The sequence below is a fragment of the Pelodiscus sinensis genome, unplaced genomic scaffold (assembly GCF_049634645.1).
Source record: "Pelodiscus sinensis isolate JC-2024 unplaced genomic scaffold, ASM4963464v1 ctg34, whole genome shotgun sequence".
Classification (NCBI taxonomy): domain Eukaryota; kingdom Metazoa; phylum Chordata; order Testudines; family Trionychidae; genus Pelodiscus; species Pelodiscus sinensis.
The window spans coordinates 7,454,800-7,481,703 of NW_027465849.1; the positions used below are offsets into that span (position 1 = coordinate 7,454,800).

Here is a 26,904-nt window from a genome sequence, read left to right on the forward strand (position 1 = left end):
TGAAGGTCTCTTGCCGGGAAGAAAAGGGAAAGGGTTAAGTCCATGAAGATTTATTTGCATATTCATGAGTCAGGGGCCAATGGGAAGTGGCGGGGAGGGGGCACAGGTCGTTTGTAAATAACGGGAGGGGAAGGAGGACGGTTGCGTGATCAATGAAGAGCCGCTTTGCATATTCATGACCCCGCGGCCAACCAGAGAGGAGCTGGGACGGAGCGGCCAATACGAAGCGGAAAGGGCGGGGTAGGGGGGGCGCCGAAGCCCTCGCGCGGAGGAGGGCGTGGCTGTGCGGGGGCTCATTTGCGTATTGATGAGGCGGGGCGGGGCCAGCGGCTGGAAGGCTCCCGGGGAGGCGAAGGCGGCGTGTGCGCGCGCGGCGCTGGAGCCAGGGGCCGGAGCCGGGGGCGGCCGGGGCCGCTCGGTGCCTGCGGAGCCAGCCAGCGCCGGGTAAGCACGGCCCGGCCGGGAGAGCTGCCCTGGGCCGGGGCGGCTGCAGGGAGCCGGGGGCCGCAGCCCGCTTCCCACCGGCCGCAGGGGTTTGGGCGCCTCCGTGCTGGGGCAGCGCTGGGCCGGGAGGGGCAGGTCCCTCCTGCGGGGGGGGGGCAGTGCCGTGCTGGGGGCCTGCCCACCCCCGGGTATTTTTCCAAAGCCACATCAATGAGAGAGGAGTCGGTGCCCCCCCTTCCCCCCCTGGCTCCTGGATTGCTCCCTCCCTAGGCAAACCCTGGGGGGGGGGGGGGGTCCAGGCCTTGGGCAGGGAGGGGGGGCTGCTGGGTTTTTGCAGAGCAGGAGGGGGGGCTGTGGGTGCTGGGCAACGGGGAACCCCCCCCCTCCCCAAAAGGAGGGAGCTGTGCAGGGGAGAAATGTGTCATTTATTTTCCTGGCGTTTTGCAGATCTGGCAGGACTGTGGTTCGGGGCCTTGGAAACCGGAGGCAGCCGCGGAGGGGGGGCTGGGCGCTGGCAGATGGCGCGGGCTGGGCGATCGATCCAAGCCACGCTGGTGCGGCCCCGGGGTGACCGTGGGGCCTGGAGCCTCGCGGTGCCCGTCCGGCATGGGTGGCGCGGGCCGGGGCTGGCGCATGGGGCTGGCGAGGCCAGGCCGGGAGGCTGGCTGGGCCCAGGGGGGAAGAAACTTGAGGGCCAGTGGGGTGTGGCCGTCGGAGCGCAGACGTAGGGTCTCCCGGGCCGCACCCCGGTGCCCGACTGGGGAGAAACCACCCGAGGCCGGCACCGGTGCCCTGCCCGCGTCCGTCTGCGGCAGGAGCCCAGGGCGTCGACAGACCGGGGTGGGGAGGGGCTGGTCTCTGGCAGGGTCACACCAACGCCAAAGGGGGCTCTCCCAGGGCAGCCCCCGCCTCCTTCCGGAGCTCGCTGGCTGCTTGCCTGCCATTCCTGGGCCAGGGCCTGTTTGCTCTGGGAACAGGTGGCCGCTGCCGCCGGCGGGGGATGCGAGAGCGTTTGCAGGGGCAGCCAGGATGCGGCGTATCCCAGGCGATGATCAAAGGCCCCCCCCTCCGGGCCTGCTTTAATCATGTGGCCCCTGGAGGCTTCGGTGACTCAGAAGGGGGGGGAGTGGATGGAGCTGCCAGGCTGCTCCTAGGAGACCTGTACCCGTGGCACTTGGGGCTTGGCTGTTGTGCTACTGATCAGGGCCCCACCACGCCCAGGCCCGGCTCAGCCCTGGGGAAAGTCCAGCCGGGCCTGCGGCTTGGTGCTGGGGCATCTGGGAAGGAGCACAGAGGCGGTAGGAGGGAGGACCGTGGGAACTGGGACCCAGCTCTAGGCAGGGGTGGGCCTAGGGGCTCCGGCTGGACTCCCGGCTTGGCTCCCCGGTGCTCCCGAAGAGCAGGCCCAGAGCAGTTGCTCCCACGCCGCTGGCTCTCTGCTCCTTGCAGCCTGGAGCCAGAGGATCCCTGGGAAGGGCGCCGAGGGACTGTTCCGGGGCCGGGTTTCTACGCCGCCCTCACGGTTGCGGAGCAAGGTCCTCGCCGTGCCTGGAGCCAGCAGGGGAAGGCTCGCGGCATAAACAGTGGCCCCGCCCCAGAGGTGGCCGCATCTCGGTGCCGGGTTGCATATAAACAGCCCGCGGCCCCGGGCGCCGTCCCAGAGGCGGCTGCGTCTTGGCACCGGGGGCCTGTGTACACAGCTTCCTCCCTGTGCCCCGCCCCAGAGGCGGCTGCGATTCATCCTGTGTCTAGGCTGGGGTCTCGCCGCGTTTCCCCTGCCGATGGGGTGCAAAGCCCCAGCTCTCTGCCAGGCCGGCCTGTGGAGCCCAGCTGAGCGGGGTGCACTTGGGAGTGTTCCTTTCCCATGGCCCCGGGTCCAGGGGCAGTTGGTGGGGGGCAGGGTGGGAAGCCCTCCCCATGGGGGCCTTGCGGGAAGCACTCGTATACCCCAGGCTACAACAGCTCCCCAAGGCCGGCCTGGCTGAGCCCGGTGGTGGGGAAGCTGGGGGACTAGGATCCCAGACGCCTGCCCCTCCCGCCCGGAGCTGGCAGGAAGTTGGGAAATAATCTGGAATTATTAGCATCCGTTGGAGCCACGTCAAGAGACAGCTGCTACTGGAGCCTCCTGCCCGCCAGGGCTCTCCTGGCTCTGGGAGGGGAGTGGGGACTAGTGGGTAGAATGGGGGGTGGGGAGCCAGGACTCCTGGGTTCTATTCCCGGCTCCGGGAGGGGAGTGGGGTCTAGTGGGTAGAATGGGGGGTGGGGAGCCAGGACTCCTGGGTTCTATTCCTGGCTCCGGGAGGGGAGTGGGGTCTAGTGGGTAGAATGGGGGGTGGGGAGCCAGGACTTCTGGGTTCTATTCCTGGCTCCGGGAGGGGAGTGGGGTCTAGTGGGTAGAATGGGGGGTGGGGAGCCAGGACTCCTGGGTTCTATTCCCGGCTCCGGGAGGGGAGTGGGGTCTAGTGGGTAGAATGGGGGGTGGGGAGCCAGGACTTCTGGGTTCTATTCCCGGCTCCGGGAGGGGAGTGGGGTCTAGTGGGTAGAATGGGGGGTGGGGAGCCAGGACTCCTGGGTTCTATTCCCAGCTCCGGGAGGGGAGTGGGGTCTAGTGGGTAGAATGGGGGGTGGGGAGCCAGGACTCCTGGGTTCTATTCCCGGCTCCGGGAGGGGAGTGGGGTCTAGTGGGTAGAATGGGGGGTGGGGAGCCAGGACTCCTGGGTTCTATTCCCGGCTCCGGGAGGGGAGTGGGGTCTAGTGGGTAGAATGGGGGGTGGGGAGCCAGGACTCCTGGGTTCAATTCCAGGCTGTTACTGAGTCCCTGCAGAGTAGGTCATGTCCCGTGACTCAGTTTCCTTGCAGCTGGCATAGCTACCTCCCCAGGAGACCGTGGGTTGCATTGATCCACCAAAGGGCCCCACGTGGGTCGGGGCTGGGGGGCGGGAGCTGGTGCCCTGGTGGGTGCCCGCCCAATGGCAGCGCCGCACGGCCTGGAGGTGGTCGGAGAGGGGAGCTGGCTCGGTGGGGCAGGAAGCAGAGAGCATGAACTCGACTCTGACTGCAGATGGGGTCTCGCCCTCGGCCAGGGGAAGCCCCGGGAGGGGCTGAGCCCCAAGAGAAGGAGACCCCCAAGCTTTTCTCTGCTGCAGGATCTGGATCAGGGGGTTTGCAGGCTGCCCTGGCCCTGGGCTGCACAAACCCAGCACAGCGCCAGCACTGAGGAGCAGGGGGCGCTGGTGCCTCTGGAACAGCTGTGCCCCACAGCTGGGGACAAGGGCAGATAACGCCAGGGGTCCCCGGGCTTGGCTCTGCTCCGTGAGACCAGGGCCCCCACTTCCCGCAGTGCCAGCCCCACAGCAGGAGGCTAGCGGCAAATGTGTATATCACAGCCCCCTCCCTCCGCTGCATGGAGCTCAGCACGGCCTGTTATTGTAGGGTCTCCAGGCATGGTGGCTGGGGGAAGGGCCACCTGTTATTGTAGGGTCTCCAGACACGGCGGTTGGGGGAGGGGCAGTCTGTTATTGTAGGGTCTCCAGGCACAGTGGCTGGGGGAAGGGCCGCCTGTTATTGTAGGGTCTCCAGGCACTGAGGCTGGGGGAGGGGCAGTCTGTTATTGTAGGGTCTCCAGGCACGGAGGCTGGGGGAGGGGCCGCCTGTGATTGTGGGGTCTCCAGGTGCTGCGGCTGACCTGCTGTTGATGAGATTCCCGCTAGTTCCCCTGTGAATTGCAGCTCCAAACGGGGGGCCCCTTGTGGCCTGGCCTGTGAGCAGCACCGTGCCCCCCTGGAGAGATCAGCCCCCGCCAGGAGCCGGGGAATTCACCCCACACTGGCTGACCGGGAAGATTCCCATAGTCTGCTTGGGGGGGCGCCCCCCCAATGGCTCAACACCCCCCGGAAATCCCGGCCCCCGCTGTGTGGGGAGGCCGAGCGGGGGGGGGGCTGTGTACAGGTGATCAAGAGTGTGGGGGCTGGGGGGGGAGCCAGAGGAGCAGCTGAGGAAACAAACCCCTTGGCCAAATGTTTGTGCGGCCCCGGCCGACCCCCCCCCCCCCCGCTCCAGCTGGTGCGCGGGGAGGGGCGGCCAGCTGTCAGAGCCCTCGCGGCTTCAGGGCAGCTGCCTCCCTTGGGGGGGTCTGTTACCATGGGGCTGCCCCCCACCTGTCCCCCTGTGGCCTTTTGTTCTGGCCCTGCTGCTGCTCACCCTGCCTGTCTGGGGCTGATTTTAAATCAAGGGCCTGGCCCCTCCCCTCCCATCTGCCCCCACACTGTGCCTGCCCTCCCCCACCCCCACAGTCCATCCCCCTGACAACGGGGGGGGAAGAGGGGGGTCCTGCCCCCAGCCCAGGGCAGAGTCAGTCAGTTCACTGCTCATTGGATGGGGGGTTCCTCTCGGGCCCTTCTAGGGCCCCACGTGTGGGGCTGGGGCTAGCACCAGGTCGGTACAGGGAGGGCAGGAGGGGGCCCCACAGCCGATGCCCTCGGGGGAGGGGGTTACATTGTGCTGCCCCATTCTCCTGGGGCCCCTCGAATTCCCGCCCCTCGCGGGTTGCACACTGAACCTTGCTGCCCGTCTTGGGGCACCGGGGCCCTCTGGGGGGGGCCCCTGTTAGCTGGGGAGCTGGACACAGGCCCCCCCCCCCCCAGCGCAGAGTGATCCTGTCTGTGTCTGTCCACATAGGACACTTCTGGGGGCAGTCTTGGCCCGCCCCTTGCTGTAACCACTAGGCTCCGCTCCCAGAGCCAGGAGAGAACTCTGGCCCCCAGGTGTATTTCAGGGGGGCTCCCTGGAGCTGATTCCCGTCTCCCCCCCCCCCCAGGCCGGGCGATTGCACCATGAACAAGCTGCGGCAGAGCCTGCGGCGGAAGAAGCCGGCCTACGTGCCCGAAGCCAGCCGGCCCCACCAGTGGCAGGCGGATGAGGAGGCCGTGCGCCGGGGCAAGTGCAGCTTCCCCGTGCGGGTGAGTCAGCGGGAGGGGTGGGGGGAGCCTCACGTTTGGTGGCACCAGGGCAGGGGAGTCCCCGGAGCTGGCAAGGCCTCCGCTCACACCCCCGGGTGCTGTGCCGGCACCCTTCGCACGCACGTGCAGTGTCGTGCCCAGCTCAGCCTGGTACGCACAGGTCCATGGGCCCGCTCGGCTCGCACGGGCGGCACGCTCGGCTCGCACGGGCGGCACGCTCGGCTCGCACGGGCGGCACGCTCGGCTCGCACGGGCGGCACGCTCGGCTCGCACGGGCGGCACGCTCGGCTCGCACGGGCTCCAGGGTCGCACGCGTGGCCAAGGGACTGCACAGTCCATTCTCACGGGTTTGCATGCTCAGCTCGCCCACGTGGGTCAGCGGGCACAGCTGGTGCATGGGCCGGTGGATATGCCGAGGGTGGGGGGTTGCACACTTTGCTCGCACACCCATGTTTCCAGTGGTTCCCTTGTGCCGCACACACGCGTGTGCCAAGGATTTGCACACTTCCCATCCCTTCTCAGCTCTTGCCCCTCCCTGCAGGGAACCCAGGAGTCCTGCAGCCAAGGGGGGGCGCTTGGCTCTCGCCGGGGGGGGTGGGGGGGTGGGCTCGCTCTGACCTCTCCCTCCCGCAGTACCTGGGCCATGCTGAGGTAGAAGAGTCCCGCGGGATGCACGTGTGCGAAGAAGCGGTGAAGAAGCTGAAAACAGTGAGTTCAGCTTGCACAGAGTGGGGGGGGGTAGGGAGGGCACGTCCGGGGCCAGATGCCCCTCCCCCACTGGGGACCCCCAGCACTACTTCCTCCCCCACCAGCACCAGGGCTCTTGGGGGTCTAACCCATTTCTCCCTTGTCTGAACTGGGGCTTGGCCGCTGGGCACCCCCAACCGGGGATCACCAGGGCGCCCCGCAGCGGAGGTTGGGATGGGGGGGGGGGGGTGTCCTGTCCCCCGCTGACCCCCCCCCTCCGGTTGCAGAGCGGGCGCAAGACGGTGAAGTCGGTTCTGTGGGTGTCGGCGGACGGACTGCGGGTCGTGGACGACAAAACGAAGGTACGCGAGGGGGGGGACACGGCTGGGGGGCAGCAGGGAGCCGCGGGGGGTCCTGCCGGTCTCCTGACCCCCTGGACGCGGGAGCAGCCCCCTGGCCCTGCAGCGTCTCCCCACGGGCAGAGATGGGGGGGCAGGGCTGGAGGGAGGCGCTGCCCCGTCTCATGGCGCCCCCCCTTCCCCCGCTCTCCCCCCAGGATCTCATTGTGGACCAGACCATCGAGAAGGTTTCGTTCTGCGCCCCCGACCGCAACTTCGACAAGGCCTTTTCCTACATCTGCCGGGACGGCACCACCCGCCGCTGGATCTGCCACTGCTTCCTGGCCCTCAAGGACTCGGTGGGGGCCCGGCCTGACCGTGTCTGCCGCTCCCGCCCCGCGCCAGTGCGCCCGCCCCCCCAGGCCCCTCGCCAGTGTGCCCCCGCCCCATGCATGTGTGCCTGCCCCACCCGCATATCTTTAGCCTCCCCTGCCCTGCCCTCCCCCAGGCATGCACCTGCCCCCCGCAGCCCTGCCCTGGCCCCCCCGCCCTGCCGGTGTGTGCCGGCCCCATCCACGCGTGTGCCCCTGGCCTGCCCATGTGTGTGCACCGGGGGAAGGCCCCGCCCTGACCAGGCTCTGCCATGTGCCCGCAGGGCGAGCGACTGAGTCACGCCGTGGGCTGCGCCTTCGCCGCCTGCCTGGAGCGCAAGCAGAAGCGGGAGAAGGAGTGCGGGGTGACGGCCTCCTTCGACGCCAGCCGCACCAGCTTCGCCCGCGAGGGCTCCTTCCGCGCCCCGGCCGCCGGCCGGCCCGCCCAGCGCCAGCTCCTGCACCAGCTGCACGACAGGAAGAAAGGTGACAGGGACCCGCCCCCAGCCCCGCCCCCAGAGCCTCATCCCCCTGCCTGGCTCCGCCCCTTTCATCTGCTCCATGTGGCTCCGCCCCCAGACTCTCATCCCCCTGCCTGGCTCCGCCCCTTTTATCTGCTCCATGTGGCTCCGCCCCCAGACTCTCATCCCCCTGCCTGGCTCCGCCCCTTTTATCTGCTCCATGTGGCTCCGCCCCCAGACTCTCATTCCCCTGCCTGGCTCCGCCCCTTTCATCTGCTCCATGTGGCTCCACCCCCAGACTCTCATCCCTTGACTGGCTCCGCCCTCCCTCTATGCAGCTCCGCCCCCGTGTACCCTCCTACCCAGCTCTGTCCCCTCTCCAACCCCCCTCCCAGACCACCCTTTGCATGTTGGGTTGGGGTCAGATTTCTCAGTCTGAGGTGGGGGGGCAGAGGGTCAGAAGGGGGTTGGGGGGGGTGGGGAGGTGGGCAGGCGCTAAGGGGTGATGGGGGAGGGGCCAAAGGGCGCGGGGGGCGTATCTACGGGTGGTCTCACCCTGACTCTCTCCACCAGCGGAGGCCCCCCCCCGCCGCTGCCGCCGCCCCCTCGGCCCCCCCTGTCCCTGCCCAGCCGGGCAGCGTCTCGCCGCCGCAGGGGGCCACGTCGCCGGCGGAGAAGGGGGAGGGGGGCGCCCAGCACGCCATCCCGCGCCGCCACGCGCCCCTGGAGCAGCTGGTGCGTCAGGGCTCCTTCCGCGGCTTCCCCGCCCTCAGCCAGAAGAACTCGCCCTTCAAGCGCCAGCTCTCGCTGCGGCTCAACGACCTGCCGTCCACGCTCCAGCGCAAGGGCCACGCCCCGGCCCGGGGCGCCGGTGAGCGGGGCAGCACGGAGGGGGGGCGTTGCCCCGGGGAGGGGGCTGCACGGGAGGGGGGTGGGGCGCGGCGCGTCGTCCCCCCGCCCCAACGCTGCTCTGCCCCTCCCCAGTGCCGGAGCTGGAGTCGACCCCGCCCGGCGACAGCGACGGGATTAGCGCCCTGTGCAGCCAGATCGACGCCTCCTTCGCCCGCCCGCCCGCCGACCCCTTCAGCCCCACGGCCGCTGACGGTGCCACCTCGCCCCCCGCAGGGCTCCCCCAAGGTACCGGCCCTGGGCCGTGCCCCGGTGAGTCCTCCCCTGCGCTGTGCCCCCAAATACTGCCACGCCCTGTGCCACGCCCCTGGGAGTCCTCCTTTACGCTGTGCCCGGCCGAGCCCCCAGTACACTGTGCCACGCCCCTGGGATTTCCCCCTTCACTGTGCCACGTCCCTGCAGAGCCCCCAATACAATGTGCCACGCCCTGTGTGCCACGCCCCTGGGAGTCCTCCTTTACGCTGTGCCCGGCCGAGCCCCCAGTACACTGTGCCACGCCCTGTGTGCCACGCCCCTGGGAGTCCTCCACTACTCAATGCCATGCCCTGTGTGCCACGCCCATGGGATTCCCCCCCTTCACTGTGCCATGTCCCTGCAGAGCCCCCAGTACACTGTGCCACGCCCTGTGTGCCACGCCCCTGGGAGTCCTCCCCTGCGCTGTGCCCCCAAATACTGCCACGCCCTGTGTGCCACACCCCTGGGAGTCCTCCCCTATGCTGTACCCTGCAGAGCCCCCTGTACGCTGTGCCACGCCCTTGGGAGTCCTCCCCTACGCTGTGCCACGTCCCCACAGAGCCCCCAAATGCTGTCGCACCCAGTGTGCCACACCCCTGGGAGTCCTTCACTATGCAGTGCCACGCCCTGTGTGCCACGCCCCTGGGATTTCCCCCTTCACTTTGCCACGTCCCTGCAGAGCCCCCAATACAATGTACCACGCCCTGTGTGCCATGCCCCTGGGAGTCCTCCCCTACGCTGTGCCACGTCCCCACAGAGTCCCCAAATACTGTCACACCCAGTGTGCCACCCCCCTGAGAATCCTCCACTACGCAATGCCACGCCTTGTGTGACATGATCCTGGGTTTCTCCTCCTCCTCTGTGCCACGCCCCTGCAGAGCTCCCACATATTCTTAGTCACACCCTATGTGCCACGCCCCTGGGAGTCCTCTCCTATGCTGTGCCACGCCCCCGCAGAGCCCCAATACAGTGTGCCACGCCCTGTGTTCCACGCCCCTGGGAGTCCTCTCCTACGCTGTGCCACGTCCCCACGGGGCCCCCAAATACTGTCGCGCCCGGTGGGCCGTGCCCCTGAGAGTCCTCCACTATGCAATGCCACGCCCAGTGTCCACACCCCTGAGAGTCCTCCCCTACACAGGGCCACGTCCCCACATACTGTTGCGCCCAGTGTCCACGCCCCTGGGAGTCCTCCCAGGCGGTGCCACACCCACCCGGAGCCCCCAGTGCACGGTGCCACGTCCCAGCGAGTGCCCTGCCCTGGTGTAGGCCCCGGGGTAGCTCACTTGCGCTGGTTTCTCTCCTCGCCTGCAGGGCCGGCTGCCTGGGGCGAGCCCGCGGCAGGGGGTCCCCCGCAGGCCCCCCCATTCCAGCCCGGACACAAGCGGACCCCGTCGGAGGCAGAGCGCTGGCTGGAGGAGGTGGCCCAGGCGGCCAAGGTGCAGCAGGCGGCCCCAGCGGTGGCAGCCCTGCCCCCCACGCTGCCCCTCTACGCCCTGAGCTACGACGCGGCGCCCGCCCCCATGGGCGTGTTCCTCCCGCCCCACCTGCAGCCGGCCTACGTGGCCGTGGGGGGCTACCCGCCGGCCGGGCCCTACGCCACGCCCAGCATCCCCGTGGTGGGCATCACCCCCTCCCAGATGGTGGCCAACGCCTTCTGCTCCGCGGCCCAGCTGCAGCCCTCGAACTCGGGGGGCAAAGTCAGCTCCTTCCCCCCTGCGCTGCTGGGCCCCGTGCTGCCTCCTCCCCCCCAGGCCCGGCCGAAGCCCGGTGGTGCCCCCTGGCCCCCCGAGTCAGGCCAGCCGGGGGCCACGGCCTCTCTGCCCGCCGCCGCCCGCCCTGGGCCGGACCCAGACCCCTTCGAGGCCCAGTGGGTGGCGCTGGGGGCCAAGCCCCCCGGGGGGCCCGACCCAGCCACCCCCTTTGCTGGAGACTTGCAGAAAACCTTTGAAATTGAGCTGTGAGCGGGGGGGGGGCCTAGCCCTCTGCTACGGAACTGACTGTGGGGGTGGGCGGGCGACCCCCACCCAGCCGGGATATGGGGCACCCCCCTTGGTAAATGGAGGGGGCGCCTATGGCTGCTGCTGCCCCTGGCCCCTGCTTTGCTGCTGGGCACAACAGCCCTGACGTGGGGACTCCCTGGGGGATGGGGGGCTGCTGAGGGCTGGGAGCTTGGGGTGTGGACACCCCCCGGGGGCTGAAATAGTTAATGGGACCACAGCTGCCTGCAAAATGGGGGGGACCCTGGGCTGTTTAGGGGGGGGGGGCGCTCCAAGGGCGGACAAGGCGCAAGGCAGCTCTTGGGGACACATTCCCTCCCCCCGTACTGGGGGGGCTCCGCTTAAGTCAGCGCCTGCCATCTCGTATCTTCCCCCCCCCCCAGCTGTCTGCCAGGCCTGGCCCCCTCATGTCTGGTCTGTGGGTCTTGGGGGGGCAGGCCAGGTGCCCCATGTTTGGAAGGGAGGCCAACTGCAGGGGGGCTCAGCAGAGGAAAAAGGGGGGGCTCTTGCCCTTCGGGGGGAGCAGGGCTTTCCACCCCCATGGGCCTCTGCCATAATGGGGGGGGGGACGCAGCAGCGCCCCCTGCTGCAGGTGCGGTGACCCTCAGTGGAGGAGCCAGGGGCAGGAGCGAAGTGGGGTGCTGCTTGCCTGCCATGCGGGGGCCCCCAGCGCGCTGGCGGGGGAGGGGTCCGAGCTCTAATTTATTGTCTGTTTTAGTTGCGGGGGGTGGGCACGGCCAAGGGGGGCTTAGCCTGGGGTGGATGGAGCACAGATGGGCTTGCACTCCCCCCCCCGCCCCCGCCCATGCCTGGTGCAGAGCGTAGGCCGGGGGCTGGGCCGCTGTATTTAAGTGGGGGGTGTCGGGAGCCGAGGGAGGGGCCAGGAGAGGGCGTCGCAGACCCCCCCCTCCCCCCAGTCACTGTAGTGCAGCCTGGGTACGCCCCCACGTGGGCACTGCCCAGAGGTGCAGTGGTGGCCCTGGGCGGGGGGGGGCTGCCTGTGCCAGAGGGTTTATGGGGGGGGTGATGCCGTCTCCCGGGGGTGGCTGGGGGGGCCGTGCCACGTTGTAGGTGCACGGAACCCTGGTGCAAGGAGGAGCAGAAAAGTGAGTTCTGCCCGTGCCCCTGGTGCAAGGGCTGGTGCCACATAGTGCAGGTGAGAGAGTCCCCAGGGCCCGGACGCCCTGAGTGTGCAGTGGGTCCCCCCCCCCGTCCCCCCCCCCCCCGCTCCCTGCGCTGGTACCTCGGCTCCCAATGCACATGCCCCGCGCTGGCCAGCAGGAGGCGATGCCGGGGCAGGGGGGGGGGCAGATTTTCTATCTTTATTTCCAACATTTTTTTGTATCTAAAATTCCTGCCCCTGCCCCAATTTGTATGTTAGAAACAACTGCCAATAAAGCGATCCTCTATTACCGCCTGGCGCCCCGGCCTGGGAGAGTGGGAGGGAGGGGGGGTCTCAGCAGACTTCTCCCCCCTCCAGTGCAGGATCACAGCCCCCGTCTCAGCCGGCGGGCCCTGGAAGCTGCGCCCGCGTGCAGCCGTTCAGGAGCGATCCCCGAGCCGCCTGGCAGCTTAGCAAAAGCCAGAGCGCGGTTTGTTTTCTGGGTGGTGTGTGCACAGAACAAAATTTATTCCACACATGGATGGGAACAACAAAAGGGAGCGGTAGGGGGTGGGATCCTGCTGCAGGACACCTCCCCCCCCACCCCACGACTGCCAGTTCTAAGACCGTTCCCCTCCCCCTTGCTTTCAGTGGAGAGGGGCCTCCGCGTCTTGTCCTAAGCTGCAGTGTAAACACATCCCACCCCAGAAGTGGCTGCAACTTAGCGCTGGGCGGCTGTTAAGGTGAGACGGGTTCTACAAGGACCCAATGAGCACCCTCAGATCCCGCTCACCCCACAGCTGAGGAGACCACATGTGGGGTGCTCCGAGCCATGGCTGGGGCCTGCCGGGCTCCTCCCTGGGGGGAGATTGGGGGCAGAGGGCAGCAGATTGGAGCCATCTGCCCCCTCCCCACAGCTCCTGTGCGCCCCCCCGCCCGAAGGCACAACCTGCCTAGTGGCTCTCCTTCCTGGGGGGCTGGCCCCGCCCCACTCCTAGCTGGCCCCAGCGACCTTTCCTCTGTGGGGATGCTGCCATGGGGTGTGCTGAGTCTGCTGGGTCTCAGCCCTGTGCCCCATAGGGAGGGATGAGGTCTGGGGTCCAGTCCCACGGATGGCCTCCCCCCTGCCTGCTCACCGCTGCCCCCTTGCAGGCAGGAAAGCAGGGAGGTCGGGGCCCTTGGCACCCCACTGGGTCCCCCGTGTCCCCAGCCAGCACCTGCACTCCTCCCTCGGGCAGGACCCAGTCGTGGCCCCCGCCCCCCAACCTGCCTCTGCCCTCGCCCTGGGCCAGTGGGACCAAAGCTCCCGCTGCCCCACATAAGAGCCCTGGGGGTCCGGCTGCCGAGCCGGTGGCTTCACGGGGGGCCCTGTCGCACGGCCCCGGAGGGCTCAGTTGTGGGGCTGCATTGTGCCCTCCCGGCCCCCCCAACCCCACGTGGAGCTGGCTGTGGAGCAGGGTGCAGCAATGTCGCTATGGCAACTGTCGGGGGGGGGGAACTGCCCCATGGGGCCTTACCCTGCCCCCGGAGACCGGGGAGGTCACGCGAGGGTCCTGGGCACGTCCCGGGCAGCTTGGGGGCAGCTCTGTGGGGAGACGGGGGAGGGGGTTAGAGAAAGGAGGGTGCGGTGGGGGGCAGACATGGATGTTCCCCCAACACCTCTGAGCCCAGCCAGCCCTGCCTTGGTCCCCTTCCACTCCCTGATCCAGCCCTGGGCCCCCCCAACCCCCCCCAGCCACTCCCTGACCCAGCCCTGGGCCCCCCGACCCCCCCAGCCACTCCCTGACCCAGCCCTGGCCCCCCCCGACCCCCCCAGCCACTCCCTGACCCAGCCCTGGGCCCCCCGACCCCCCCAGCCACTCCCTGACCCAGCCCTGGGCCCTCCGACCCCCCCAGCCACTCCCTGACCCAGCCCTGGCCCCCCCCGACCCTCCCAGCCACTCCCTGACCCAGCCCTGGGCCCCCCTCGACCCCCCCAGCCACTCCCTGACCCAGCCCTGGGCCTCCCCGACCCCCCCAGCCACTCCCTGACCCAGCCAGCCCTGCCTTGGTCCCCTTCCACTCCCTGATCCAGCCCTGGGCCCCCCCAACCCCCCCCAGCCACTCCCTGACCCAGCCCTGGGCCCCCCGACCCCCCCAGCCACTCCCTGACCCAGCCCTGGGCCCTCCGACCCCCCCAGCCACTCCCTGACCCAGCCCTGGCCCCCCCCGACCCTCCCAGCCACTCCCTGACCCAGCCCTGGGCCCCCCTCGACCCCCCCAGCCACTCCCTGACCCAGCCCTGGGCCTCCCCGACCCCCCCAGCCACTCCCTGACCCAGCCAGCCCTGCCTTGGTCCCCTTCCACTCCCTGATCCAGCCCTGGGCCCCCCTGACCTGCCCCAGCCACTCCCTGACCCAGCCAGCCCTGCCCTTGGACCCCTAGATCCCCCTCCCCCCGACCCAGCCAGGCCTACCCTGAGCCCAAGTGGCACCCCACAGGGTCCCCTTCCCCCCCCGACCCAGCCACTCCCTGCCCTGGGCCCACTGGATGCCCCTTGGAGCAGGGGGAGGGAGATGGGGCATGGGGGGCAGATGCAGGGGATGGGAGCAGCGGGGGCGAGGGCAGGGGTCCATGTTGGGAGAGGGGGGCTTAGGGCGAGGTGAGCAGTTCCTGCCCCATCCCACCTGCCCGGCCCCCAATATGGACCCAGCTTTCCTTCCTCCATCTGCACAGTGGCCGTGCCAGCTTCCCCCCAGCCCCCGCTCTGCCGGCCCCTCAGGCCCGACCACAGCCCCTGCCCCCCCAGCACCCTTCAGGCCCGACCACAGCTCCTGTCCCCCCCAGCACCCCTCAGGCCCGACCACAGCCCCTGCCCCCCCAGCACCCCTCAGGCCCGACCACAGCCCCTGCCCCCCCAGCCCTGCTGGACCCCTCAGGCCTGACCACAACTCCTGCCCCCCCCAGCACCCCTCAGGCCCGACCACAGCCCCTGCCCCCCCAGCACCCCTCAGGCCCGACCACAGCTCCTGCCCCCCCCAGCACCCCTCAGGCCCGACCACAGCTCCTGCCCCCCCCCCCCAGCACCCCTCAGGCCCGACCACAGCCCCTGCCCACCCAGCCCTGCTGGACCCCTCAGGCCCGACCACAGCCCCTGCCCACCCAGCCCTGCTGGACCCCTCACGCCCAACCAGAGTCCCTGCCCCCCAGCCCTGGGCCCCAATACCCTGAAAGCCAGCCAGCCACTGGACAGTAGAGGCCCAATGGGTGTAAAATCCAGCCCCCCCAAGAGCTACAGACCTGGCCAGTGTGAGCACCCCCTCTTCAGCCCCCACCCCGGGATTGTTGGCACAAGGGACATGGGGCGCGCATGGTTTTGCAGGGACCGGGGGCTGAGGCCTGACTCAACTTGTGACACAGAAGCCAGCTGAGGCTGTGGCTGGCGCCCCCTGGGGGGGGGGGGCTCTGTCCTGCCGCCTGAGGGACTGTTCCCTGGGTAGGAGCAAGTTGGGGAGACAGTCACGGGGGTGGGTTGAGCCGCACGGCAGGCCCCACGGGGCCACAGCGCGGAAACACGTAACCCCGCCCCCCCCAGCACTTGCCCAGCCCCCACCATCAGGTTCCACCCTCCAGGCCTCTGCAGGGGGCGACTTTGGTGTCAGCAGTGGGATGCGGGCGCGGCAGCCGGTCAGACACCCAGCCTCTGCCTCCTCCCTCTGCAGGGTCCTGGGCCTGCTCCCCGATGGGTCCAATCCAGTGCACTACAGACACCCTCCCCACCCCCCCGCTGGCTTCCCAGCATCCCCCTGAGCCGCGACGGCTGCCGCGGGGGAGGGGAGACGGAGAGCCAGATATATATATTTTTTGCCTTATCTTGAATAAGGAAATGGATCACTTGTGGTTGCTAAGGTAACCAGCAGCCAGAGATGCTCACCCGCTCTTAAAGGAGACGTGCCAGGGGAGTGGATGGGGGGGAACCAGGCAGCTGTTTAACAGCCCGCCCTGCCCCACCATGTAGCACATGGGGCAGTGCAGTGGGAGGGAGGCAGGCTTCGGGGTGAAAGGCATGGGGCTGAAACCCAAAAGGCCAGCATTCAATTCGCACCTCTACCATCCACTCCCTGCATGACCTTGGCCGAATCCCCACATATGCCCCTGCCTCAGTTTCCCCAAGGGTAAAATGCTGATGAATCACCCTACCTATGTGCTCGTAGGAGCAGGGGCCCTGATCTCGGCTGGGGTCTGGGCAGTGCCCAGCACAATAGGTCCTCAATCTTGGCCATCACATGTCTGGGCGGCGCCCGGCCCGACGGGCCCTGATCTCGGTCACTGTGTGTCTGGGCGGCGCCCGGCCCGACGGGGCCTGATCTCGGTCACTGTGTGTCTGGGCAGCGCCCGGCCCGACGGGCCCTGATCTCGGTCACTGTGTGTCTGGGCAGCGCCCGGCCCGACGGGCCCTGATCTCGGTCACTGTGTGTCTGGGCGGCGCCCGGCCCGACGGGCCCTGATCTCGGTCACTGTGTGTCTGGGCGGCACCCGGCCCGACGGGCCCTGATCTCGGTCACTGTGTGTCTGGACGGCGCCCGGCCCGACGGGGCCCTGATCTCGGTCACTGTGTGTCTGGGCGGCGCCCGGCCCGACGGGCCCTGATCTCGGTCACTGTGTGTCTGGGCGGCGCCCGGCCCGACGGGGCCCTGATCTCGGTCACTGTGTGTCTGGGCGGCGCCCGGCCCGACGGGCCCTGATCTCGGTCACTGTGTGTCTGGGCGGCGCCCGGCCCGACGGGCCCTGATCTCGGTCACTGTGTGTCTGGGCAGCGCCCGGCCCGACGGGGCCCTGATCTCGGTCACTGTGTGTCTGGGCTGCGCCCGACCCGACGGGCCCTGATCTCGGTCACTGTGTGTCTGGGCGCCCGGCCCGACGGGGCCCTGATCTCGGTCACTGTGTGTCTGGGCGCCCGGCCCGACGGGCCCTGATCTCGGTCGCTGTGTGTCTGGGCGGCACCCGGCCCGACGGGCCCTGATCTCGGTCACTGTGTGTCTGGGCGCCCGGCCCGACGGGGCCCTGATCTCGGTCACTGTGTGTCTGGGCTGCGCCCGACCCGACGGGCCCTGATCTCGGTCACTGTGTGTCTGGGCGGCGCCCGGCCCGACGGGCCCTGATCTCGGTCACTGTGTGTCTGGGCGGCACCCGGCCCGACGGGCCCTGATCTCGGTCACTGTGTGTCTGGGCGGCACCCGGCCCGACGGGCCCTGATCTCGGTCACTGTGTGTCTGGGCGGCGCCCGACCCGACGGGCCCTGATCTCGGTCACTGTGTGTCTGGGCAGCGCCCGACCCGACGGGCCCTGATCTCGGTCGCTGTGTGTCTGGGCTGCGCCCGACCCGACGGGCCCTGATCTCGGTCACTGTGTGTCTGGGCGGCGCCCGGCCCGACGGGCCCTGATCTCGGTCACTGTGTGTCTGGGCGGCGCCCGGCCCGACGGGCCCTGATCTCGGTCACTGTGTGTCTGGGCAGCGCCCGGCCCGACGGGCCCTGATCTCGGTCACTGTGTGTCTGGGCGGCGCCCGGCCCGACGGGGCCTGATCTCGGTCACTGTGTGTCTGGGCAGCGCCCGGCCCGACGGGCCCTGATCTCGGTCGCCGTGTGTCTGGGCGGCGCCCGGCCCGACGGGCCCTGATCTCGGTCACCGTGTGTCTGGGCGGCGCCCGGCCCGACGGGCCCTGATCTCGGTCGCTGTGTGTCTGGGCGGCGCCCGGCCCGACGGGGCCCTGATCTCGGTCACTGTGTGTCTGGGCGGCGCCCGGCCCGACGGGCCCTGATCTCGGTCGCTGTGTGTCTGGGCGGCGCCCGGCCCGACGGGGCCCTGATCTCGGTCACTGTGTGTCTGGGCGGCGCCCGGCCCGACGGGGCCCTGATCTCGGTCACTGTGTGTCTGGGCGGCGCCCGGCCCGACGGGCCCTGATCTCGGTCACTGTGTGTCTGGGCGGCGCCCGGCCCGACGGGCCCTGATCTCGGTCACTGTGTGTCTGGGCGGCGCCCGGCCCGACGGGCCCTGATCTCGGTCACTGTGTGTCTGGGCGCCCGGCCCGACGGGCCCTGATCTCGGTCACTGTGTGTCTGGGCGGCGCCCGGCCCGACGGGCCCTGATCTCGGTCACTGTGTGTCTGGGCGCCCGGCCCAACGGGGCCCTGATCTCGGTCACTGTGTGTCTGGGCGGCGCCCGGTCCCTGATCTCGGTCACTGTGTGTCTGGGCGGCGCCCGGTCCCTGATCTCGGTCACTGTGTGTCTGGGCGGCGCCTGGTCCCTGATCTCGGTCGCTGTGTGTCTGGGCGCCCGGTCCCTGATCTCGGTCACTGTGTGTCTGGGCGGCGCCCGGTCCCTGATCTCGGTCGCTGTGTGTCTGGGCGCCTGGTCCCTGATCTCGGTCGCTGTGTGTCTGGGCGGCGCCCGGTCCCTGATCTCGGTCGCTGTGTGTCTGGGCGGCGCCCGGTCCCTGATCTCGGTCGCTGTGTGTCTGGGCGCCCGGTCCCTGATCTCGGTCGCTGTGTGTCTGGGCGCCCGGTCCCTGATCTCGGTCGCTGTGTGTCTGGGCGGCGCCCGGTCCCTGATCTCGGTCGCTGTGTGTCTGGGCGGCGCCCGGTCCCTGATCTCGGTCGCTGTGTGTCTGAGCGGCGCCCGGTCCCTGATCTCGGTCGCTGTGTGTCTGGGCGCCCGGTCCCTGATCTCGGTCACTGTGTGTCTGGGCGGCGCCCGGTCCCTGATCTCGGTCACTGTGTGTCTGGGCGGCGCCCGGCCCGACGGGCCCTGATCTCGGTCACTGTGTGTCTGGGCGCCCGGTCCCTGATCTCGGTCGCTGTGTGTCTGGGCGCCCGGTCCCTGATCTCGGTCGCTGTGTGTCTGGGCGCCCGGTCCCTGATCTCGGTCACTGTGTGTCTGGGCGGCGCCCGGTCCCTGATCTCGGTCGCTGTGTGTCTGGGCGGCGCCCAGTCCCTGATCTCGGTCGCTGTGTGTCTGAGCGGCGCCCGGTCCCTGATCTCGGTCGCTGTGTGTCTGGGCGGCGCCCAGTCCCTGATCTCGGTCGCTGTGTGTCTGGGCGGCGCCCGGTCCCTGATCTCGGTCGCTGTGTGTCTGGGCGGTGCCTGGTCCCTGATCTCGGTCGCTGTGTGTCTGGGCGGCGCCCGGTCCCTGATCTCGGTCACTGTGTGTCTGGGCGCCCGGTCCCTGGTCTCTGGCTCAGTCTCAGGGTTGTGGGGACGGTTCCTGGGTGGGGGGGGGTGAATTTCTCCCCCTTCAGCTGCTGCCCCGCCCCTCGCGTGTGGGAAGCCGCAGAAGGGGGGGCAGAGGGGCCGCAGTTCAAGGTTTTCCCACAGAGCCCCCCCAAATGTGCCCTGCCCCCCCGCGCCCCAGGGCGGTCACGTGTGCCCCGCATCCCCGGCTTGGAGCCGCGCAGGAAGCTGCCCTCCCCCGCCCCTGGAGGGGGGGCGCCGCCCCTCCCCGCGCCCCGCCCGCCTTACCTGGGAAGGGGCGAGCGCGGGGCCGGACTACATTTCCCAGGATGCACCTGGAGTTTTGGGAGGGCCCCTGATTGGCTGCCCCTGCCCCACATCAGCCCCGGAGAATGAATGAAATTGTAGCGAGCTGCGCCGAGCCGGGGGGAGTCGGGCGCGCGGATGGCCACGGCGGTGCACAACCCGCTCAAGTCGTGAGTACCGGGCCGGGGGGGGCTTTTGTGCAGCGGCTGCGCCCCCCCCCCGCGGGGGCCCCCCCTTCTCCCCGCCCCGCCCCGCCGCGCGCTCGGCTCGCTGGGTCCGCCCGCCCGCCCGGGGCTCGCATTGTGCGCCCCCCGCTGCCCACGGGTGGAGCCCGCGGGGCCGGCGCGCGTGGGCCGCGGGGGGGGCTCCCCGTTCCATTGTGCGGCTGGGCGGGGGCGGGGGTGTCAGCGCCGGAGCCCGGATTCAGCGCGGCTGGCGGGGGCGGGGCCGAGCCCCCGGCCCAGCTGCGGGGGGAGGGGAGGCGCGGGGGGGGGGGGGGGAGCTGGAGTCCTGGGGTGAGGGGAGGGAGACTGGGGCCGGGGGAAGCCTGGACCAGAGTCAGCCCCACCCCCCAGGCAGCCCCACCCCTCCTCCCCCGGACACCCCTCCCCACGCAGCTCCTCCCGTGTGTGCAGCGCCAGCCCCCGGTCCATCTGTCCCGCCCTAGCCGCTTCCCGCACCCGGGGGCCGGTCTGCAGCCAGCGCGCCCGCCGCCAGGTGTCTGCCCTCCCGCCCCAGACGCGCCCCCTCCCCCCGGCTGGATGTGGCCGGGGCTCGGCTGGCTCGCATGGCTGAGTGGAAAGGAGAGGGCATGTGGGGGGCCCGAGAGTTGCAGTCCCCTCCCTCACCGCCCTCTGTCCCAGGCCAGGCGGGTGGTGCCTGTCTCGGGAAACTGAGGCACGGACTGGGGACGGGACCCGCGAAAAATATGTGGAGGGAGAGCCCAGGGTGCCCGACTGCCCATCCCATGTCCAGAGCTAGAACTCCGGTCAGCCAGGACTTCTGCCCTTTCCCCGTGGCTCTGGGAGGGGAGTGGGGGCTAGTGGTTAGAGCAGGGGGACTGGGAGCCAGGACTCCTGGGTTCTCTCCCTGGCTTTGGGAGGGGAGTGGGGGCCAGTGGTTAGAGCAGGGGGCGCCGGGATCCCAGCTCTGGGAGGGGAGTGGGGGCTAGTGGTTAGAGCAGGGGGACTGGGAGCCAGGACTCCTGGGTTCTCTCCCTGGCTTTGGGAGGGGAGTGGGGGCCAGTGGTTAGAGCAGGGGGCGCCGGGATCCCAGCTCTGGGAGGAGAGTGGGGGCTAGTGGTTAGAGCAGGGGGACTGGGCGTCGGGGCTGCTGGCTTCTCTCCTCGGCTCTGGGAGGGGAGTGAAGTCTAGTGGCTAGAGCGCGGGCGGGGGCTTGGGAGCCGGGACTCCTGGATTGCCCCCCGGCGTAGCCCAGCCCCACGGGTAGGGGGTGGGGGGCCCTGGCCGAGGTCGCTCACCTGCCCCCCTGGCAGGCTGAAGGCGGCTCGCTGCCCGCCGGCAGCCGAAGGGTTAACGCCTCGGCGAGGGAGCGAATTGCCGCGGCTCAGGTGCCTCATCAGGCAGGCAGCAGGGCCCTCATTAGCATCTCATTAGCATCTCATTAGCCCGGCGCGGCCCCGCCCGCTGCGAGCAGGGTCCCCGGGCCAAGGCAGCGGGATCGGGGCCCCGCTGCCCTGCCGCTGGGGGGAGGGGCCTGGGGGGGCGGGAGCGGAGGATGCCGGGTTCCCTCCCGGCTGGGGGGGAGGGGCCTGGGGGGGGCACGCAGGATGCCGGGTTCCCTCCCGGCTGGGGGGGAGGGGCCGGGGGGGGGCACGCAAGATGCCGGGTTCCCTCCCGGCTGGGGGGAGGGGCCGGGGGGGGGCACGCAAGATGCCGGGTTCCCTCCCGGCTGGGGGGGAGGGGCCTGGGGGGGGCACGCAGGATGCCGGGTTCCCTCCCGGCTGGGGGGGAGGGGCCTGGGGGGGGCACGCAGGATGCCGGGTTCCCTCCCGGCTGGGGGGGAGGGGCCTGGGGGGGGCACGCAGGATGCCGGGTTCCCTCCCGGCTGGGGGGGAGGGGCCTGGGGGGGACACGCAGGATGCCGGGTTCCCTCCCGGCTGGGGGAGGGGGGGGCCGGACCAGGCAGCTGTCAAACGCGAGGCCTGCTGGGAGATGTAGTCCCGCCCCCCCAGATGTGTCCCCCCTCGCGGCTCTCGGGACGGGATGTGTGTGGGGGGGGTGCATCACCCAGCATGCACCACAGCACGGTGGTGCGGGTGTGGGGGGGTCTCAATGGGCTCCTCTCGCCCCTCCCCCCAACTGGGGCCTGGGCTAGCAGGGATGGGCGCAGCCCTGCGGGAGCCACTTCAGGGATAAGATAACCCCCCCCCCCGGGATTGCTCTCCAGACCCCTGGCCTGCCCCCCCCGGCCCTCTCGGATCCCCCCCCACTGCCCTCCTGCCTGCCCCCAGTATCCCCCTGGATCTCCCAGCCTGCCCCCAGAGTGCCCTCCGCACCCCCAGCTTGTCCCACTGGATTCCCCTGGCTCCCCAGCCTGCCCCTCCCAGATACTCCCAATCCCCTAGTGGGGCCCCGGGGGGGCCCGGGGGAGGGGTGCGGGGGGGCCCAGGTGGGCAGGGCCTTGTTGGCACATGGGGAGCTGTTGGTGCATCCTGTGTTGCCCCCTTGACCTGTTGCCGGGCCATGGCTGGAGCCGTGGGGGGCGCAGTCAGATGCCCCCAGCGCCCCCAGCCCTCTGGGCTCCCCTGGAGCCTGCACGGCCCCGCCCTGCCCTGCCCACGTCCTGGCTCCCAGTAGTGGCTCCGTGGCCAGCGCTGGGCCTGGCGTGGGGGGCTCCTAGGGGCCGGCTGTGCAGTTCTCAGTGGGCTGCTGCCTGCTCCCCAGAGGCAGCTGCGTGGCCCCGGGCCCCGTGGCGCTTGGGGGGCTGGATGAAGCTGCTGCAAAGCCGGGTGCTGCCAGATGGCTGGCCCTGACCCACAGCAAGGGGGGCTTGGAGCCAGGAGCCCTGCCGGTGCCCCTCGCTCCCGCCCCCCAACCCCTACCCCCCCCCGGCCCTGCCGGTGCCCCTCGCTCCCGCCCCCCAGCCCTTACCCCCCTGGCCCTGCCGGTGCCCCTCACTCCCGCCCCCCCAGCCCCTGCCCCCCTGGCCCTGCCGGTGCCCCTCGCTCCCGCCCCCCGGTCCTGCCGGTGCCCCTCGCTCCCGCCCCCCAGCCCCTGCCCCCCCCCCGGCCCTGCTGGTGCCCCTCGCTCCCGCCCCCCAGCCCCTGCCCCCCCGGCCCTGCCGGTGCCCCTTGCTCCCGCCCCCCAGCCCCTACCCCCCCCGGCCATGCCGGTGCCCCTCGCTCCCAGCCCCTACTGCTCCCGGATGCCTGGGTCCCTGGGAGGTGGCTGAGGCGGGGGGGCGGAGTCTGTTCTCCTTAGGGACTTGGCCTTGGATAAGTGCAGAGGCCCAGGTGTGGGGGGGCAGATTTTGGGGGGAGGGGGTCCAGCATTGGGGGGTCCCCCTGACCTCCCGCCCCCCCGTCTCGCCAGCCTGGGGGAGGAGTTCTACCGCGAGGCCATTGAGCACTGTCGCAGCTACAATGCCCGGCTGTGCGCCGAGCGCAGCCTGCGCCTGCCCTTCCTCGACTCGCAGACCGGCGTGGCCCAGAACAACTGCTACATCTGGATGGAGAAGACCCACCGGGGGCCAGGTGAGCCGGGCCGGGGGACACGGGCCCTGCTGGTGCCCCTCACTCCCGCCCCGCAGCCCCCGGCCCTGCCGGTGCCCCTCACTCCCGCCCCCCGGCCCTGCCGGTGCCCCTCACTCCCGCCCCCCAGCCCCCGGCCCTGCCGGTGCCCCTCACTCCCGCCCCGCAGCCCCCCGGCCCTGCCGGTGCCCCTCACTCCCGCCCCGCAGCCCCCCGGCCCTGCCGGTGCCCCTCACTCCCGCCCCCCAGCCCCCGGCCCTGCCGGTGCCCCTCACTCCCGCCCTGCGGTCCCTGCCAGCCTGGCTCTGCCCCCTGGCCCTGGCCCTGCCTGGGCCCCTCACTCTGGACCGGCACCCCTGCCAGCCCAGCTCTGCCCCCCAACCCTGCTGGGCCCCTCACTCCTGCCCTGCAGCCCCTGCCAGCCTGGCCCTGCCCAGGCCCCACACTCCAGACCACAGCCCCTGCCAGCCTTGCCTTGTCCCCCCAGCCCTGCTGGTGCCCCTCACGCTTGTAGCGGAGCCCTGGCGGGAGATGCGGGGGTGTCTTGGGCTCATTTCATGCCCCCCCAGGCCTGGCCCCAGGGCAGATCTACACGTACCCTGCCCGGTGCTGGCGCAAGCGACGGCGACTGAACATCCTGGAGGATCCTCGGCTGAGGCCTTGTGAGTTCAAGATCGGTAAGGAGGGGGGGGGAGGGGTGAGGTCAGGGCTGGGGGGGATGGGTACGAGTGGGGGGGCAGTGGGTTGGGAATGTGTGGGGGGGGAGATTCACACTGGTGCTGTCAGTGCCTCCCTGTTGTGGCCCCCGGAGCAGGGGTTCTTGGGGGGCAGGAGAGGCTGGGGATTGGGGGGCTCCAGGGGCCCCCATTCTGTTCTCAGCTCCTTGGCTTCCATGGTAACACTGGGGGAGCTCTGAGCCCCGACAGCTTGGGGGTGGGGGACTCCCCCTAATTGCAGCCCCATGTGCTCGGGCGCCTTGGCTGGCGTTGTCAGGGGGCTCCTGTGGGGTTATTGGGGTCTCCTGAGGTGTCAGGGTGCCCAGGGGTGGGATTTGGGGGGTACGGGGGCTCTGACGTAGTGCACCCCCAGACTGCGAGGCCCCCCTGAAGAAAGAGGGGGGGCTGCCGGAGGGGCCGGTGCTGGAGGCCCTGCTCTGCGCTGAGACCGGGGACAAGAAGACGGAGCTGAAGGAGGAGGAGCTGGTGCTGGACTGTCAGGTGAGGGCCCTTCCCCCCATCCTCTCCCTGGACTCCCCCAAGCGCCTTCGGGCACCCCCCTGCCCCCACCCCCTGCAGTGGGGCTCCCCCGATCGTGCCCAGCTCTGACCCCCGTCTGTGGCAGAAGCAGCAGCTGGGCGAGTTCCCCCACGACCTGGAGGCCGAGGACCCGGAGGACGACATCCCACGGCGCAAGAACAAGGCCAAGGGCAAGGTGGGTCCGGGGGCGAGCGGGGGGGTGGGAGCAAGGCCAGTGGCGGGGGGCAGGCAGCTCAGCCAGCCCCCTGGGAAGCCCCTGCCCTGGGGGGTGGTGGGGCAGGAGCCGCAACTCACCCCATTCCTGCCCCCCAGGCCTATGGGATCGGGGGCATGCGCAAGAGGCAGGACGCCACCTCGCTGGAGGATCGGGACAAGCCCTATGTTTGCGACAGTGAGTGTGGGGAACGGACCCAGGCGTCCTGCAGGGCCCTCTCCACTAGGGGGCTCCCAGCCGGGGGGGGTGAGGGGGGGGAGAAGGGACCCAGGTGTCCTGCAGGGCCCTCTCCACTGGGGGCTCCCAGCCTGGGGGGGGGTGAGGGGGGCGGGAAGGGACCCAGGCGTCCTGCAGGGCCCTCTCCACTGGGGGCTCCCAGCCTGGGGGGGGTGAGGGGGGGGAGAAGGGGACCCAGGTGTCCTGCAGGGCCCTCTCCACTGGGGGGGCTCCCAGCCTGGGGGGGTGAGGGGGGGAGAAGGGACCCAGGCGTCCTGCAGGGCCCTCTCCACTGGGAGCTCCCAGCCGGGGGGGTGAGGGGGGGAGAAGGGACCCAGGTGTCCTGCAGGGCCCTCTCCACTGGGGGGCTCCCAGCCTGGGGGGTGAGGGGGGCAGGAAGGGACCCAGGCGTCCTGCAGGGCCCTCTCCACTAGGGGGCTCCCAGCCTGGGGGGGTGAGGGGGGGAGAAGGGACCCAGGTGTCCTGCAGGGCCCTCTCCACTGGGGGGCTCCCAGCCTGGGGGGGTGAGGGGGGGGGAGAAGGGACCCAGGTGTCCTGCAGGGCCCTCTCCACTGGGGGGCTCCCAGCCTGGGGGGGTGAGGGGGGGGAGAAGGGACCCAGGCGTCCTGCAGGGCCCTCTCCACTAGGGGGCTCCCAGCCTGGGGGGGTGAGGGGGGGAGAAGGGACCCAGGTGTCCTGCAGGGCCCTCTCCACTGGGGGGCTCCCAGCCTGGGGGGGTGAGGGGGGCAGGAAGGGACCTAGGCGTCCTGCAGGGCCCTCTCCACTAGGGGGCTCCCAGCCTGGGGGGGGTGAGGGGGGGAGAAGGGACCCAGGTGTCCTGCAGGGCCCTCTCCACTGGGGGGCTCCCAGCCTGGGGGGTGAGGGGGGCAGGAAGGGACCCAGGCGTCCTGCAGGGCCCTCTCCACTGGGGGGGCTCCCAGCCTGGGGGGGTGAGGGGGGGAGAAGGGACCCAGGCGTCCTGCAGGGCCCTCTCCACTAGGGGGCTCCCAGCCTGGGGGGGTGAGGGGGGGAGAAGGGACCCAGGTGTCCTGCAGGGCCCTCTCCACTAGGGGGCTCCCAGCCTGGGGGGGTGAGGGGGGGGAGAAGGGACCCAGGCGTCCTGCAGGGCCCTCTCCACTAGGGGGCTCCCAGCCTGGGGGGGTTGAGGGGGGCGGGAAGGGACCCAGGTGTCCTGCAGGGCCCTCTCCACTAGGGGGCTCCCAGCCTGGGGGGTGAGGGGGGGAGAAGGGACCCAGGTGTCCTGCAGGGCCCTCTCCACTAGGGGGCTCCCAGCCAGGGGGGGGTGAGAAGGGACCCAGGTGTCCTGCAGGGCCCTCTCCACTAGGGGGCTCCCAGCCTGGGGGGTTGAGGGGGGGAGAAGGGACCCAGGTGTCCTGCAGGGCCCTCTCCACTGGGGGGCTCCCAGCCTGGGGGGGGGTGAGAAGGGACCCAGGCGTCCTGCAGGGCCCTCTCCACTAGGGGGCTCCCAGCCTGGGGGGGTGAGGGGGGGAGAAGGGACCCAGGCGTCCTGCAGGGCCCTCTCCACTGGGGGCTCCCAGCCTGGGGGGGTGAGGGGGGGAGAAGGGACCCAGGTGTCCTGCAGGGCCCTCTCCACTGGGGGGCTCCCAGCCTGGGGGGGTGAGGGGGGCGGGAAGGGACCCAGGTGTCCTGCAGGGCCCTCTCCACTGGGGGCTCCCAGCCTGGGGGGGTGAGGGGGGAGAAGGGACCCAGGCGTCCTGCAGGGCCCTCTCCACTGGGGGCTCCTAGCCTGGGGGGGTGAGGGGGGGGAGAAGGGACCCAGGCGTCCTGCAGGGCCCTCTCCACTGGGGCTCCCAGCCTGGGGGGGGTGAGGGGGGGGAGAAGGGACCCAGGCGTCCTGCAGGGCCCTCTCCACTGGGGCTCCCAGCCTGGGGGGGGTGAGGGGGGGGGAGAAGGGACCCAGGCGTCCTGCAGGGCCCTCTCCACTGGGGCTCCCAGCCTGGGGGGCTCTGACCCTGCCTCCCCCCTAGTCTGCGGGAAGCGCTACAAGAACCGCCCCGGCCTGAGCTACCACTACACCCACACCCACCTGGCGGAGGAGGAGGGCGAGGAGAACGCCGAGCGCCACACGCTGCCCTTCCACCGCAAGAACAACCACAAGCGTGAGCCGCGGGGCTGCCTGGCTTGTGACTGTGCAGTGGGGGGGCGCTTTGGGGGTGACCCCTTGGGAGGGAGGGTCAGTGCTGGGGTGGGAACCAGCCCCCCGGGGGTCCTGTTGCTCTGGGGTGTGCCAGAGAGCCCTGGGGGGTCATGGGACGGGGCCCCCCAGGCCCCATGCTCTTCTCAGGGCAGGGTAGGGGGCTCCCCCCATCGCTGGCTGGTTGTGGGGGGAGAGGCTGTTGTGCCCTGGGGGTGGGGGAGAGGGGCGGGGGGGGGAGGGAGAGAGGCTGTTGTGCCCCGGGGGGGGGAAGAGAGGCTGTTGTGCCCTGGGGGGGGGGAGAGGGGTGGGGGA

The 26,904-nt window shown here is 70.8% G+C and overlaps 2 protein-coding genes across 2 annotated transcripts; both read left to right on the forward strand.

Moving 5' to 3' along the window:
- The first annotated feature begins 286 nt into the window (after positions 1-286).
- Positions 287-10,652, forward strand: NUMBL (NUMB like endocytic adaptor protein). The gene is made up of 9 exons (XM_075915136.1): positions 287-444; positions 5,261-5,402; positions 6,036-6,110; positions 6,377-6,451; positions 6,646-6,786; positions 7,083-7,305; positions 7,837-8,130; positions 8,244-8,420; positions 9,714-10,652. Exons 1-9 carry the CDS (start codon positions 308-310, stop codon positions 10,361-10,363), a joined length of 1,914 nt encoding a protein of 637 aa, XP_075771251.1. The 5' UTR covers positions 287-307; the 3' UTR covers positions 10,364-10,652.
- An 8,346-nt stretch (positions 10,653-18,998) lies between these two features.
- LOC142823767 (zinc finger protein neuro-d4-like) lies at positions 18,999-26,757 on the forward strand (the record flags this gene model as incomplete). Its single annotated transcript, XM_075915091.1, has 7 exons — positions 18,999-19,185; positions 22,570-22,730; positions 23,297-23,404; positions 23,817-23,944; positions 24,069-24,158; positions 24,296-24,374; positions 26,423-26,757. Coding segments are annotated over exons 1-7 (933 nt in total), but the record flags the coding sequence as incomplete, so codon positions are not given.
- Positions 26,758-26,904: the final 147 nt, after the last annotated feature.

What these genes read in the sequence shown, in the direction of transcription:
- NUMBL (XM_075915136.1), top strand. Translation starts at nt 308, where the DNA reads ATGAGGCGGGGCGGGGCCAGCGGCTGGAAGGCTCCCGGGGAGGCGAAG. An exon ending in TGACAGGGACCCGCCCCCAG is followed by an intron (nt 7,306 to 7,836) that starts CCCCGCCCCCAG and finishes TCCACCAGCGGA; the next exon opens with GGCCCCCCCCCGCCGCTGCC. An exon ending in CGGCCCTGGGCCGTGCCCCG is followed by an intron (nt 8,421 to 9,713) that starts GTGAGTCCTCCC and finishes CCTCGCCTGCAG; the next exon opens with GGCCGGCTGCCTGGGGCGAG.